Genomic DNA, 14451 nt, shown 5'->3' with positions numbered 1-14451 from the left:
AGCACACAACACCCAGCCATCACGAGGCAGAGGAAATCCCTGACCCCGTCGGGAATCGAACCCCGAAACCCGGGCGTGGGAAGCGAGAACGCTACCGCACGACCACGAGATGCGGGCATCTGATTATTAAGTGAGGTGCACTACACTACATGAAGCCGTTCGTAAAAGCCGAATAATGACGAAAAGTGAAAGTGCAGTCAGTAAGGTTTCGAACATACGCCTGTGAGGCACCTCGGAAATTACTTCAGCAACTGTTGAACAGCTTGACTTCATTACGCTGGATGCTTACGAGCAAGGAAGAGAAACAAAATGAAGATTTTTGGTAAATGCTGTTTATTGAATAATGTCTCAGATGTAAGGAAATGCAAATGCAAAGGAAATGGTGGCGTGAAACAAACAGAAGACTCATGGGGAGAAACAATCCACACGGAGTTCATTTCTGAAGAAACGTCGGGCGCCGACGAGCAGCGACGGTGGGACGCAGTGCTGCTCTCTCTCTGGAGGCAGCAAGTCGTTTAGGCGGGCGGCGGGGTGCGGCGAGGCGGGCTCAGAACCTGTGCGAGAAGGTGATGCCCCCCGAGAAGTTGGGCTTGCTGTGGCGGGCGGGCCCTCTGATGACTCGCTCGTACTGGCCTTGCACGTCCACCCTTGTCTTGCCGTCGTCGCTCCTGAAGATGTTGCCTTGGCCTTGGGCGTCCAGCACCGTGCCCACGCCCTTTTCGCGGTGCACGTTCACATCAATCCCGCCACGGTCCTCCTGCGGAACAAGGTGTGCACTAATAAGAGTAATTGCTAGCTCAGCAGATGTAGAAGTCAGTGCACTAATATACTACGACGGAAAAGTGGCAACACCAAAAAATACTAATGTAGAGTAATGAAATTGCGGGAATACATTAGTCTAGGTAACATATTAACGTGACTAACACTACATGATCACAAGTTAATTTAAACGCAAGATAATCCAATGCAAATATGAAATGCAAGTGCAGTAAAAACAGGTGTAACCGCCAGACTTGCATGCATTGAGTTGCACAGCTGCAAGATTACTGTTGCACTTGATCAATACTCGGGCAGTTAATGCTGTTTATCGTATGATGATGTTCCGCATTTGCTCGCTTGGACACAGATATGGTGGTCGAGCGGGCCAAGGCAATATGTGGACACTCCGTAGACTGTGTTGTGTTACAACAGTGGTATGTATGTGGACGAGCGCTATCCTGTTGGAAAACAGCCTCTAGAATTCTGTTCGTGAATGTCAGCACAACAGGTTGAATCACCATACTAACGTACAATTTTGCGGTCAGGGTGCTCCTGCTGACATAACTACGACAGTGCTCCTGCTGACATTCGAAATCGCACCTCATACCATGACTCCAGGCGTAGTTCCAGTATAGCACACAGTCAGACTAGGTGTAGGTCCTCAACTGGCCTCCACCTAACCAATACACGGCCAACACTGGCACCAGGGTAGATCCATCTTTCATCAGAAAACATAACAGACCGCCAGTCTGCGCTCCAATGAAGCTCTCACTTGCACAACCGACCTTGCAACTGGCGGTGGTTTGGGGTCAGTGAAATGTTCCCTGCAGGGCGTCTGGCTCGGAGCTGTCCTTGAAGTAACTGGTTTGTAACAGTTCGCTGCGTCACTGTGGTGCCAACTGTCGCTGAAACTGCTGCTGCAGATGCAGTACGTTGCGCCACAGCCATACGCCAAATCCGATGGTCTTACCTCTCGGTAGTGCACTTACCGTTCTGAGCCCGGTCTTCTTGGGACCGTACGTTCTTGAGGCCACTGCTGCTACATTCAGACCAAGTCTTTCTACAATATCGCAGAAGGAACATCCAGCTTCTCGTAGTCCTATTGCACGACCTAGTTCAAACTCTGTGTCGTGTTGATAATGGCGTCTTTGTTGCTTTAAAGGCATTCTTGACTAATACCAATTCACTAAGTCCAATCTCAAAGGTAACTGACACTCACGACCGTTATAATCTGTATTTAAAGCTAAACTCATTTTCATCCTCAAAGTCGCGGCGTAAGGGCAAATGTTGTGTGATTGGCGCTAAATTTGAATACACTGACCTTTCAGGTGTAGAAACACGCTTACCAACTTTCGTCTGTGTCACATACCTCGTTCTACGCACTGTCATTTTTTTCCATCAGTGTATTTAGCATTTTTTCATTCACGGATGCTTTATGGGATCAGACTTAGTGTTAATTCCTCACTTGGGCAGAAACAGAGAGCAATAAGAATTATGTGCGGGCTTCATATACGTACGTCTTGCAGGCATCTCTTTAAGCAGCTCTAAGTACTAACCACATCTTCACAGATTATTTATTCTCTAATAAAAGTTGCTATCAACAGTACATCTCAGCTTCAGTGTCTGAGATATCCACAGGTACACTACTACTGGCCTGCATTACCACTACAGACCTGCATTACCACTGCTCATCTGCACTGCCGTTTAATGAATGAACTTTTGCACTAAAAGAGATGAAATATGCAGCTATAAAACTTTTTTGACAGTCTACCCATGGAAATAAAGCATCTGAGAACTGTTTTCAAACGTAGATTAACGAGGTTTCTGCGAAAAACTTCTAAGCCACAAAGGAATTCATCAGAAAATGGAATAAATAACGAACACTACTTAAATTAAATGTAGATGCAGCTCTGCAGACTGCGTAACAGACACAATACTTGAAGGAATGAATACCAATTCTCATCGGAAGTGGGTTGAACACACAGAGATAGTTGGAAACAGAATGCCGTCAGCATGTTATTCACGCAGTTTCGACATCGGTGTGCAGCAGCCAGTTTAATTACAAAATTCTGCACTTCACAAAACGAAAAAAAACAGTATTCTTTGTCTACAGTATCAACGAGTCACAACTGGAACCGAACTATTCATACACGAAAGCGTGCTGAAAATTAATGCCTCGGTATTTTTATGTGAATACTAAAAGCTTTTTAATTAGAGCTCCATCTTCATCCTTCATGTCTACATGTTTAATTATCAACATGGTCACCCTGGCGACGAACGCATTTTTGGCAACGAGAGATCAGTTTATTGATGTGAGACCTTAGTTTCTCTCGGCGTAAATAATGTTCAAATAACTTATAGCAAAGCAGCCGGGTGACGTTGTCGACAAATGACGATGTTTAGACAGGAGCACACACTGCCATTTTCAGGGCAAAACTGCATCAAGTAAGCGCTGTGCAAGCGAATTTGAAACCTCCGTAATAATAAAACACACATACACACACACACGCACACAGGAAACACCAGCGCCGTCACAAACCAAGGATGACCGACGTCAGAAGTTATCGATAGTGAAATTAACAATCAACGGATGATGAAGCATAAGCCCTGTTCCTCGGTTTTCTGACAAGTGCGAGAGCAGGATTCCATGCAGAATTTAAACAGAAACCTCATTCTCTATTCCTAAGGTTACTTGGTAATTTAATTTCAATAGTTTCCTTAATTACACTGTCCCAAGGGCTGGAAGTGCATGCCAGAATCTCTGTGTTGTTATATCCCACAGGATGATCAGTGCCAAGGCAACGTTCTGCAACGGCGGGTTTGCTCGGCTGTTGTGAGCATGTGTGCCGCTTATGCACCCATTCCTCATAGTGTGATCAGTATATGACTTGCCACAACTGCGAGGAATACGATGGATACCCGCCTTATGCAAACCGGAATCATCGTTTACCGAACCTAAATGGACATTGATCTTACATGGTGATCGACAAACACACTTTACATCAAAATTCCGCAAAATATTAGATCTTGTTCCAAATGCTCTCTGCGTTAGGTAAAAAGGCCGTAGACGGAAATTCTGGCAAGCACATCTAACTATTAGGATAGTGTTATTAAGGAAACTGTTGAAACTGAATTAACAAGTTGTTTCGCTATCGATAACTTCTGACGTCGGTTACCTTTGGTTTGCGATGGCGCTAGTGTTTACAGTGTGTATGTGTGTGTTTGTGTGTGTGTGTGTGTGTGTGTGTGTGTGTGTTATCATTCCCGAGGTTTTAAATTCTTTTGCACAGCGCTTGCTTGCTGCAGTTTTGCCTTGAAAGTGGCAGGGTCTGCTCCTGTCTAAACATCGTCGGTTGTCGACGACGTCACCGGACTACATTCCCGTAAGTAATTTGAACAGTTTGTTGATACCGTCACTGCAGAATGTTTGACTTTGTTGACGGAGCCACAGTCTCACCTCTGCTTGCACGGCTTCATAACTGTCCAAGTGAATTCCTCGGAGGTGTTCTTTAAGTTTTGAGAACTGATGAAAATCGGATGGGGCCAAGTGGGTACTGTACGGTGGACGATCGATGACAGTGAACCCAGGGCGTCGGATTGCTGAGAATGTTGCTTTTCTCGTGTGTGCTCTGGCATTGTCATGCTGAAGGAGAGGCTGCTCCACGTATGGAGAAACTCGTCGATTTCGGAACTGGATAACAGCTCGGTGTTTCTCACGCACCGACGTAGCTATGTTTCATACAGTCATATTATACGCTACAATTCGGAATCTTTCAGCGCCAGAAAGATGCAAATTTGTGAACTGTTAGAATGTTGATAACGTTTGTTTTAACTAAAATCTTTAAGACTTTTCACAAAAAATTACGCGGCCTCAATTTTCAGCACGCCCTCGTAAATACCTGGGTGTAACTCGTAGGGTTGTGATAGCTCACATATGCTAGGTAAGCAGGCGGAAGCCTGGAGAAATCCAATCAATCTACAAAGGATATTTCTTACAGATCTCTCGTGCGACCCTTCTTAGAGTAGGTTCAAAATGGTTCAAACGGCTCTGAGCACTATGGGACATACTATCTGAGGTCATCAGTCCCCTAGAACTGAGAACTACTTAAACCGAACTAACCTAAGGACATCACACACATTCATGCTCGAGGCAGGATTCGAACCTGCGATGACAGCGGTCGCGCGGTTCCAGACTGAAGTGCCTAGAACCACTGGGCCACACCGGCCGGCCTTACAGTAGGGATGAGCCAACCAGTCTGCAACACACTACAGCCTAAAAGCTTAGGCCTGAGTCCAGTCATAAAATTTGAAAGCTTAACCATATTTTCTTCATCATCATCTAATAATCAGGGCAGATCCCCACCTAAATTTGCTTCTGCCCACTTATCATCCAACGAAATGCACTCATTTAAAAAGTGGCGTAAAGTGATTTGCATGCCCCAGGCATCACGTATTGGAGAGGTCCTCACAGGAGTAGAGGGTCGTGCGTTAGAAGACAGTGCCCAAATCGGAGGCGGGTCAGAGCCACCTCATCCTACCAAAGTGAACGTTGTGAAAGAGAAGTTCTAATAATTGGTACAACGAGAAGTACCCTCTGCCATCCATTTTACGTTGGTTTGAAGAGTATGGATGCAGATGTACATAATATTCATTTGTAAACTCGGTTCTTATCTATGGAATTTTCTTCTGGGGAACAATTGCACAAAATATGAACACAGTTTTCAAACTACAGAAAAGAGCCTAGAATAATAACCAAAAACAGCAGTACACACAATGTGAGTACGTGTACCAATGAGTTGTGCACATCCAAAATAACGTTGATAATTTCTGCACAGAAGCTCTGTCCTTAACTGCGGAACAATATCTGGGCTGAACCTGACATTTACCAAGAAGGAATAAACATAGAAATGAAAACAGCATTTTCTAGCAAGTAAAAAAACTGTGCAATAAATTAAGCAAGGAGTTTACTAGAACGAGTTTTTTAAAAAGGCAATCAAAAAGTAACTATTAAGCAAAACGTTCTGTACCTTGAAGGATTACTTAGGTAAGATAGACAAGCGGTTTGGTAAAAACTATGAAGCACAAATAAATAATAATAATAATAATAATAATAATGGTGATCCTAATAAACTTCTACCATTTCACGCAATACTTTCACACTGTTACTTTTCTTTTTGCGTGGAAACCTTAATCCCAAAGCTATAAAATGTATAATATTAACACGTCAACCTCTTTCTGAGCTCAACATCTGACTCGTTATTGAGGGGTGCTGGCTCATTTTTCCCCTGGCTCACTGTGCGATTAAATGAGGACGCCCTGAACACTGCCGCTCAGTTACCAGCCAAAAGCCTCGTATGCGACCTTGTGACACTAGATAGATAAGGTTTCACCGTTAGAAATGCATTACTGAAATGGTTCAATTATAAATTCTGATGCATTAAGAATAAAGAAAACATTTGGTGATATAATGTAGAGTATATCTATTCATCATATGCCACATTTTCACGTTTCTATAGTGTCATGGTACAGAAATCTTGTGTAGCACGCAGAATGAACGCTGAGTCGAACATATACTCCAAGACAAAAAAAAAAAAAAAAAAAAAGACAACGACGCACCACGAAGGACTTGTCCGAATGGGATGGAAATCCATAGATGTGATGTACATGGACAGACAAAAAACGATTACAATTTCAGAGAAATTGGATGATTTATTCAAGAGAACTAGCTTCACAAATTGAGAAAATCAGTTATTGATTTACTCAATTGCGTTGGGTCACCTGCGTCCCTTAGCCAAGCAGTTATTCGAATGCACAATGAATGATATGTTGCATGTCCTCTTGAGTGATACAGTGCCAAATTCTGACCACTTAGCGCGTTAGAATGCCAAATCCCGAGCTGGGGGAGAGCCCTGCCCATAATGCTCCAGAGTTCTCATTTGGGGAGACAGGGTTCGGCAGGCACGAAGGCAAGCAGTAGAAATTCTCGCCGTGTGCGGACGGACATTATCTTCCTGAAATGCAAGCCCAGGATGGCCTGCCACGAAAGGCAACAAAACGGGCCGTAGAATATTGTTGACGTACTGCTATGCCGTAAGGGTGTCGCGGATGACAACCAAAGGGGTTTTTGTTTTGAAATGAAATGGCACTCAAATGATCACTCCTGGTATTCGGGCCGCATGGCGAGCGACAGTCAGGTTCGTAGCCCACCGCTGCATTTGGCGTCTCAAGACACGTCTTCGCTGGTCGTCGGGGCTCAGTTCGAAGCGGAACTCATCATTGAAAGCAATTGTGCGTGACATTCTAGGCTCGACACCACTGCAGGAAGGCCTGTTGGCGTACGTAGGTCAATGTACGCCTGTTAATAGCCCTTGTGGTAAGGGAAGCACCAGTTGCACGTCGGATCGATGATAATAATCAATCCGGTGCTCTGAGTGCCTTCCTGGCGATTGCTCAGTTCTCACGTTCTGTCCTTTCTTTAGATCTACCGCTTCCTTCTTGACATTGTCTTCGGCCATGGTTCACCTAGTTCTGCCAACATCGTCCAATAGTGGCATCTCCCCTGCTGAAACGTCGAGCGATTCGCCGAGTCCTCCAACCAGCTTCTTTCAGTCCGACTACACTTACTCTCTCTCAAATTCTGAAATCTGCGTATATTGTTCATGCGCCTGTTTGCAATCATAATCATTGTCCAGCTGACTACACGGAATGGAATTCGTAAAGACTTTATGTTCTAGTACCGTCATGTTCCCTGGTTACTATTCGTGCATGCTGCTAGGTGAAATTGCGCTGCAGCATCACGCATTCATCCATCGACCGGCAAAGTTTACAGTTTTGCATTTTTCGTCGATACCTTTTTGCATATCAGTTCGTGACCAATCTGTATAAATCCTGCGTGGTGCGTCTTTTTTTGTCTTAGAGTGTATGTAACACATTAAAACTATGAGCCATACCAGGGTTGAAGCCCGATGGCAATCTTTCATGGAGAGTGGTCTGCCAGATACACCATCCGTGAATAATCTACGAATAAACTGAAGCTTCATCTAGCTGTACAATTTGTACATCTTACCCAAATGTAATTATTCATGTACGTTTCATGAAAAAATTATGCAGCAATATTGAACAGTGAAATACATGTCTTACAGAAATCATTGATTATTGTAGTGTTAACAGGAGTCGACATAGGAGAGATAGGGGATCCAGTATCGTAACCAGAATTTAAAAGAGTTTTGGAACACTTAAGGGCGAATAAGGCAGAAGGGATAGACAACATTCCATCCGAATTTCTAAAATCATTGGGGAAAGTGGCAACAAAATGACTATCCACGTTTGCGTGTAGAATGTATGAGTCTGGTGACATACCATCTGACCTCCGTAAAAATATCATCGCAGAATTCCGAAGATTTCGACAGCCAACAAGTGCCAGAATTATCGCAAAATCAGATTAACAGCTCATACACCCAAGGTGTTGACGAGTATAATATACAGAAAAATGGAAAAGAAAGCTGACGATGTGTTAGGTGACGATCAGTTTGGGTTATGAAAAGCAAAGGCAAGGCAGTTCTGACTTTGCGGTTGACAATGGAAGCGACACCAAAGAAAATTCAAGAGATGTTCATAGGATTTGTCGACTTGGAAAAAGCGTTAGATAATGTCAAATGGTGGAAGATGTCCGAAATTCTGAGAAAATTAGGGGTAGGCTTTAGGGAAACACGGGAAAAATACAATATGCACAAGAACCGAGAGGGAACAATAAGAGTGGAAGACTAAGAACGAAGAGAACGGATTAAAAATGGTGTAGGACAGGGACGTAGTCTTTCGCTCCTACTGTTCAATCTACTTTATACAGTACATCGAAGAAGTAATGACGGAGCCAAAATAAATGTTTGAGAGTAGTGACATTAAAATTCAAGGTGAAAGCATATCAGTAATAAGATTCGCTAATGGCACTGCTACCCTCAGTGAAAGTGAAGAAGAATTGCTGAATGGAATGAAGAATCTGATGAATGCACAATGTGGATTGAGAGTAAATCGAAGAAAGACGAAAGCAGTGAGACGTAGCAGAAATGAGATCAGTGAGAAACGTATCAGAACAGGTGATCACGGAGTAGATGAAATTAAGGAAATGTACTACTTCTAGCAGCAAACTAACCCATAACGGAGGGAGCAAGGAGGACATAAGAAGCAGACTAGTACTGGAAAAAAGTGCATTCGTGACCAAGACAAATCTACTAGTATCAAACATAGGCCTTAATTTGAGGAAGAAATTTCTGAGAATGTATGTTTGGAGCACAGCACTGTATGCTAGTGAAACATGGACTGTCAGAAATCCGGGAAAGAAGAGAATCGAAGCATTTGAAATGTAGTGCAAAAGAAATTTGGGTAGACTGACTGTGTGAGCAATGAGGAGGTTCTGCGAGGAAGCGGCGAGGAAAGGAATATATGGAAAACACTGATAAGAAGAAGATATCATGGAATAACTTCCATGGTAGTAGAGGGAACTGTAGAGGGAAAAAAATGTAGAGGAAGACAGAGACTGGAATTCGTTCAGCAAGTAATTGAGAACGTAGGGTCAAGTGCTGCTGAGATGAAGAGGTTTGCAAAGGAGACGAATTCGTAACAGGCCGCATCAAGTCAGTCAGAAGAGTGATGACAAAAGAAAAAGTGTTATCATTTTTCTACAACAGTGTTCAAAATATTCAACAACCTGTTGGTAAAAAATGGTGAATCCTTAATTATCGCGAAGGCTGATCTGAACATCACTCTGCATTAGCAACGATGATCCTTGCCTTCCTGCGATCTTTGAATTGGCATCTACCCAGGTGTAGATCGACCTACAGTTAGACGTGGACTCCGAACCACGGAGTAACTCGGCATTTTTCACATCAACAGATATTGTCAGAGGTGAAACACGTGGTAAGACATGCACAAAAATCCCCATGCTGATCAGGGAACCAACTCCAGTCATTCGGATCCGCAGTCCGGAGCTTAACCACTCAACTACAGAATAGTTTTAATTTACCGTAAATTCTCTGTTTTCATGGTTTTTAGAAATCTGTTACACTTCCGTGTGCGTCAACCGCTGCCCCTCTTTACTACCAAGTTTGAGAACGGCATCACCATTACTTCGATTGGCAAAACATCGTGTCTACAGGAAATACATGTTGTGGTAAAAGCACTTGACCATAAACGAAGTATTTCAGAATTTCACGTGTAATATTTACACTGCATTATTCATAATTCCTCTTGATGCTTCATGTCTTTCTTGCCGTTATGTTGAGTTTGTCAGTAGTTTCACGTCTTCAATGGCTCATTCCTCTGAGGATGGTGTGTATGAGGCGCCCACTGCTTTCTTCTTTCTTTCTTTTCTTTTGTGGAAAAAGACTGAAGCGCCAAAGAAACTGGTACAGCCATGCACGTTCAAATACAGATATATGTAAACAGGCAGAATACGGAGCTGCGTTCGGCAACGCCCATGTTTGGGTTGGGGTTATTTGGGGGAAGAGACCAAACAGCGAGGTCATCTGTCTCATTGGATTAGGTAAGGATGGGGAAGAAAGTCGGCCGTGCCCTTTCAAAGGAACCATCCCGGCATTTGCCTGGAGCGATTTAGGGAAATGACGGAAAACCTAAATCAGGATGGCCAGACGCGGGATTGAACCGTCGTCCTCCCGAACGCGAGTCCAGTGTGCTAGCCACTGCGCCACTTCGCTCGGTCAACGCCTGTGTAAGAACATGTATCTGTCGCAGTTCTCAGATAGCTTACTGCTGCTACAATGGTAGGTTATCAACACTTAAGTGAGTTTGAACATCATGTTATAGTCGACGCACGAGCGATGGGACACAGCATCTCCGAGGTAGCGATGAAGTGGGGATTTTCCCGTACGATAGTTTCACGAGTGTACCGTGAAAATTAGGAATCTGGTAAAACATCAAATCTACGACATCGCTGCGGCTGGAAAAAGATCCTGCAAGAACGGGACCAAAGACGACTGAAGAGAATCGCTTAACGTGACAGAGGTACAACTCCTCCGCAAATTGCTACAGATACTGGGCCAACAACAAGTGTCAGCGTGAGAACCATTCAACAAAACATATCGATTGGGCCTTCGGTGCAGAAAGCTTATTATTGTACCCTTGATGACTGCAGAACACAAAGCGTTACGCCTCGCCTGGGCCCGTCAACACCGACATTGTACTGTTGATGACTGGAAGCATGTTGCCTGGTCGGTCCTCGTTTCAAATTGTATCGAGCGGATCGACGTGTACAGGTTTGGAGACAACCTCATGAATTCATGGACCCTGCATGTCAGCAGGGGAGTGTTCAAGCTGGTGGAGACACTGTATTGGCGTGGGGTGTGTGCAGTTGGAGGGATATGGGCTCCCTGATATGTCTAGATTAGTCTCTGACAGGTGGCACATACGTAAGCATAACCTGCATTCATGTCCATTGAGCATTCCAATGGACTTGGATGATTCCAGCAGGACAGTGCGACACCCCAAACGTCCAGAATTGCTACAGACTTGGTCTAGGAACACTCTTCGGAGTTAAAACACTTCCGCTGGCCACCAAAGCCCTCGGACATGAACATTATTGAGCACATCTGGGATGCCTTGCAACATGCTTTTCAGAAGAGATCTGCACCCGCTCGTAGTCTTACGGATTTATGGACAGCTCTGCAGGATTCATGGCGTCAATTCCAGTTTCCTTGGCTCTTCAGTGCATTACCCTTACACTTCCTCATCCGTAGCAATCAGCAGTACCAATTATGATGTAAAAATAGTTTTGAAAGGTTACTTCCACACGAGTATGTTCACTTACCAGTTTGGATTTTGGGATTTGCCACAGCTACACATCTGTGCATATTCTACAGTTTTTAGTAGCACTAAACAATACCGCAAGGTCTATCATGTGATAATCAGATGATTTGTCTCGCGACAAGTTATCTAAATGTCTTAACTTCGTAAATGGACGGTTTGTGGGAGAAGTAGATCAGTGTTTAACGTCCCGTTGACAGCGAGGGTTACAGAGACGGAAACACAAGTTCGGAGAGGGGAAGAACAGGGATGGAAATCGGACGTACCATTTCAGGAGAACCATCCCGGTATTTGCCTGAATCGATTTAGCAATGGCCGGTGATGGGTTTCAACCATTGCCCTCACGAATGCGACACCAGAGTGCTAACCACTTCGCCACTTCGCTCGGTACGGTTCCTGAGTGACGTAACACAAGTAATTAACACCGTCCACAATGTGTACACGTCCCGAGTTGTTCTCTGGAATATTCACTTTCAAAAAGGCAGTGGGCTTCCGATTAGCGCAGGGAAGTGCAAGGATGAGACAGGAGTACCTTCACGGAATAATAAACCGAAATATTCTCTTCTGCAGTCTGCGTCACTGATATTTCTGGCTCCCTTCTATTAGTACTGTTAAATTTCCCTTCCAAAGCTAAACTTGTTTCAACAGACAAAGCTTTTGCGCAGTAGTTTTTATTAAACTGAGATCACTACACAGCAATCGAATTCCTTATTAGCCACTTACTACGGTGCAGGAAACGAAAGAAAATTTAGAGAACAAATAGGAATAGAAGATCATTAAGAGGCATTGCTGATGGTGTTTCGTTTAGGCATATTAGCTAAAGGAACCTGGCTTTATTTTATTGACCTTTCACAGCTTTCGAAATACAAATCCCGGTAGAAACACGCACTCACAAACAATATGCTAGTGCCAAAATACACAGAGTGCTGTACTCGAAAAATATGTTTGTGCAAAGCCTAAAAACGAGTAAAACTTCAGAGTTGTGGCTGCATTAACGTGTCTCGTTATAGGAAATACGTAGAATCATATTAATGAAGGAATAAGGCGAGTTCATGGAAGTTTCGCGTGTCTATTGGTACCTAAATAACTTTCGTTGGGTTTTAAAGCCGATAAACATTGAAAATTTCTAACATTCTAAGTTACAAGGGGGCTATAAAAAAGTTTCCGTTCCATTGCCGTATAGTCCAAAATCGGAATGCGAGTCGGCAAAATCGCCGTGACTACTGAGGCAATCGTCCCACCGACGCTCACGTGCCCTGCTGCGTGAAAGAGTCCGTAACTACCTGCTGCCCCTCCTCGTCCGGCAGAATCGGCTCTTGAACGTCTTGAATCGCATGGAGAGAGATCAGGACTATATGGCGGGTTCGTGGATGGCTCCCAGTAGAGGTGGCGTAACTTCTGCGTTATGACATTTGCGATGTAGTGTCATTGAAATGAGTCAGATGTTTCAGGCAAACAACCATCCAGTTTACTGTTTGTTCGGCATTCAACGCCCGGTACATCCACTAGGTGCAGATCTTACGGTGGCCTAACTCCTGTTGGATAATGTGGCGAACGCGACCGAAGATGGCGTCGAGGTCCTTTGCTAGCACATTATCAACTATTTTACAACGATAGTTTTCGACAGACATGCTTCCCCACACGCATTCTTCATTCTCCGATGGCTGTCTATCTATGTTTATCCTCTGGCACACAAGAAAAGTAAGTTTGGACACATTTGGGGTATCGCATTTACAACAGGCACGTCAGAAAGACACGAATGTTACACAGATTCCTTGTCTAGGTGTCGATGCTTATATACCTTTAATCGGAGTCGCACTACTTTGCATGTACATTACAGTAACACCCTCAAAGGGAGACTTTTTGATCGCACCTTATATTATTTGGGCAAAAAAGTTTATACATTCCTGCCAAGAAAAACAAGATTTTGCTCTACTCACCGCGGGAGAAGGGTACGCACTGCTGAGAGCTACAGCACATACCACGATCACCACGGCGACTTTCATAGTTGTTGGTTCTGGAAGATAAAAATTGTTAGTTAAGCCCAGCAGCATCAAATTGAGAACTCATATTGTACCGTGAATTATCGATGGAGGAGACATTAGTAATAAGCTATTGTTTGTCCAAGTAGAAGTGTTCCAGCCGAGAAGGTATCACCCAGTGAGAAGGGGCTATGGCAAATAGCTGGACTCGCATTCTGGAGGACATAAGATTTGAATTCAGACTTGGCCATCAGTACTGATGTTTTATATGGTTTCTCTCAATATACCAACGGCCTTACCGCAGTGGTTCTCGTCAGATTACGGAGTTCAGCGCTGTTGGTCCTCATGAGGCCAACGGAGGAGATACTTGATTAACAAGTAGCGGCTCCAGTCATGAAAACTGGCAATTACCGGGCGAGCTGTGTGTTGACCACGTGCCACTTCATATCCGCATTCAGTGACGCCTGTCGGCCGAGGACGACACGGTGGTCTATCGGTATCATTGGGCTTATCGAGACGGAATGTGTACATATGATTTCCCTCAATAACTTAAGGCAAATGCCAGGACGGTTCCTTTGAAAAGGACACCAACGCTTTCCCTTCTTATCCCGCCCCCCAATCACAGCTTGTGCTTTGTCTTTTACAAACTCGTCCTTGACGGAGAGTTAAACCTCAATCTTCTTCCTCCCTCATCTCCTCTTTCTTCTTCTTCTTCCTCTTCTTCTTCTTCCTCCAAAACATTGCATAACAGTCACACGAATGGACATTTATTAACTTTCATTAGGCTTTTGTAAGCTACAGATATTCGTTACCTAACTGATGTAGTAAACATTTTATTGCCATCAGGTGCATGTCGAACCACCTCTGTCGTCGTTCCTGCGTCAGAACCTGTGGT

General features: G+C 44.1%; 1 protein-coding gene across 1 annotated transcript; it reads right to left on the bottom strand.

Annotated features, from left to right (window-relative positions):
* Positions 1 to 527: 527 nt before the first annotated feature.
* On the bottom strand, positions 528 to 13580 carry LOC124593750 (diptericin A). Its single transcript, XM_047132085.1, has 3 exons — positions 13515 to 13580; positions 5288 to 5293; positions 528 to 757 (listed from the first exon to the last, which is right to left on the bottom strand). Exons 1-3 carry the CDS (start codon positions 13578 to 13580, stop codon positions 548 to 550), a joined length of 282 nt encoding a protein of 93 aa, XP_046988041.1. The 3' UTR covers positions 528 to 547.
* Positions 13581 to 14451: the final 871 nt, after the last annotated feature.

This window comes from Schistocerca americana, chromosome 2 (assembly GCF_021461395.2).
Source record: "Schistocerca americana isolate TAMUIC-IGC-003095 chromosome 2, iqSchAmer2.1, whole genome shotgun sequence".
Taxonomy (NCBI): Eukaryota; Metazoa; Arthropoda; class Insecta; order Orthoptera; family Acrididae; genus Schistocerca; species Schistocerca americana.
This window is presented reverse-complemented; position numbering and strand designations above follow the sequence as displayed.

Bases quoted from the DNA above. Each gene is read 5' to 3' on its own strand.
- LOC124593750 (XM_047132085.1), bottom strand. From the start codon at position 13,580: ATGAAAGTCGCCGTGGTGATCGTGGTATGTGCTGTAGCTCTCAGCAGT.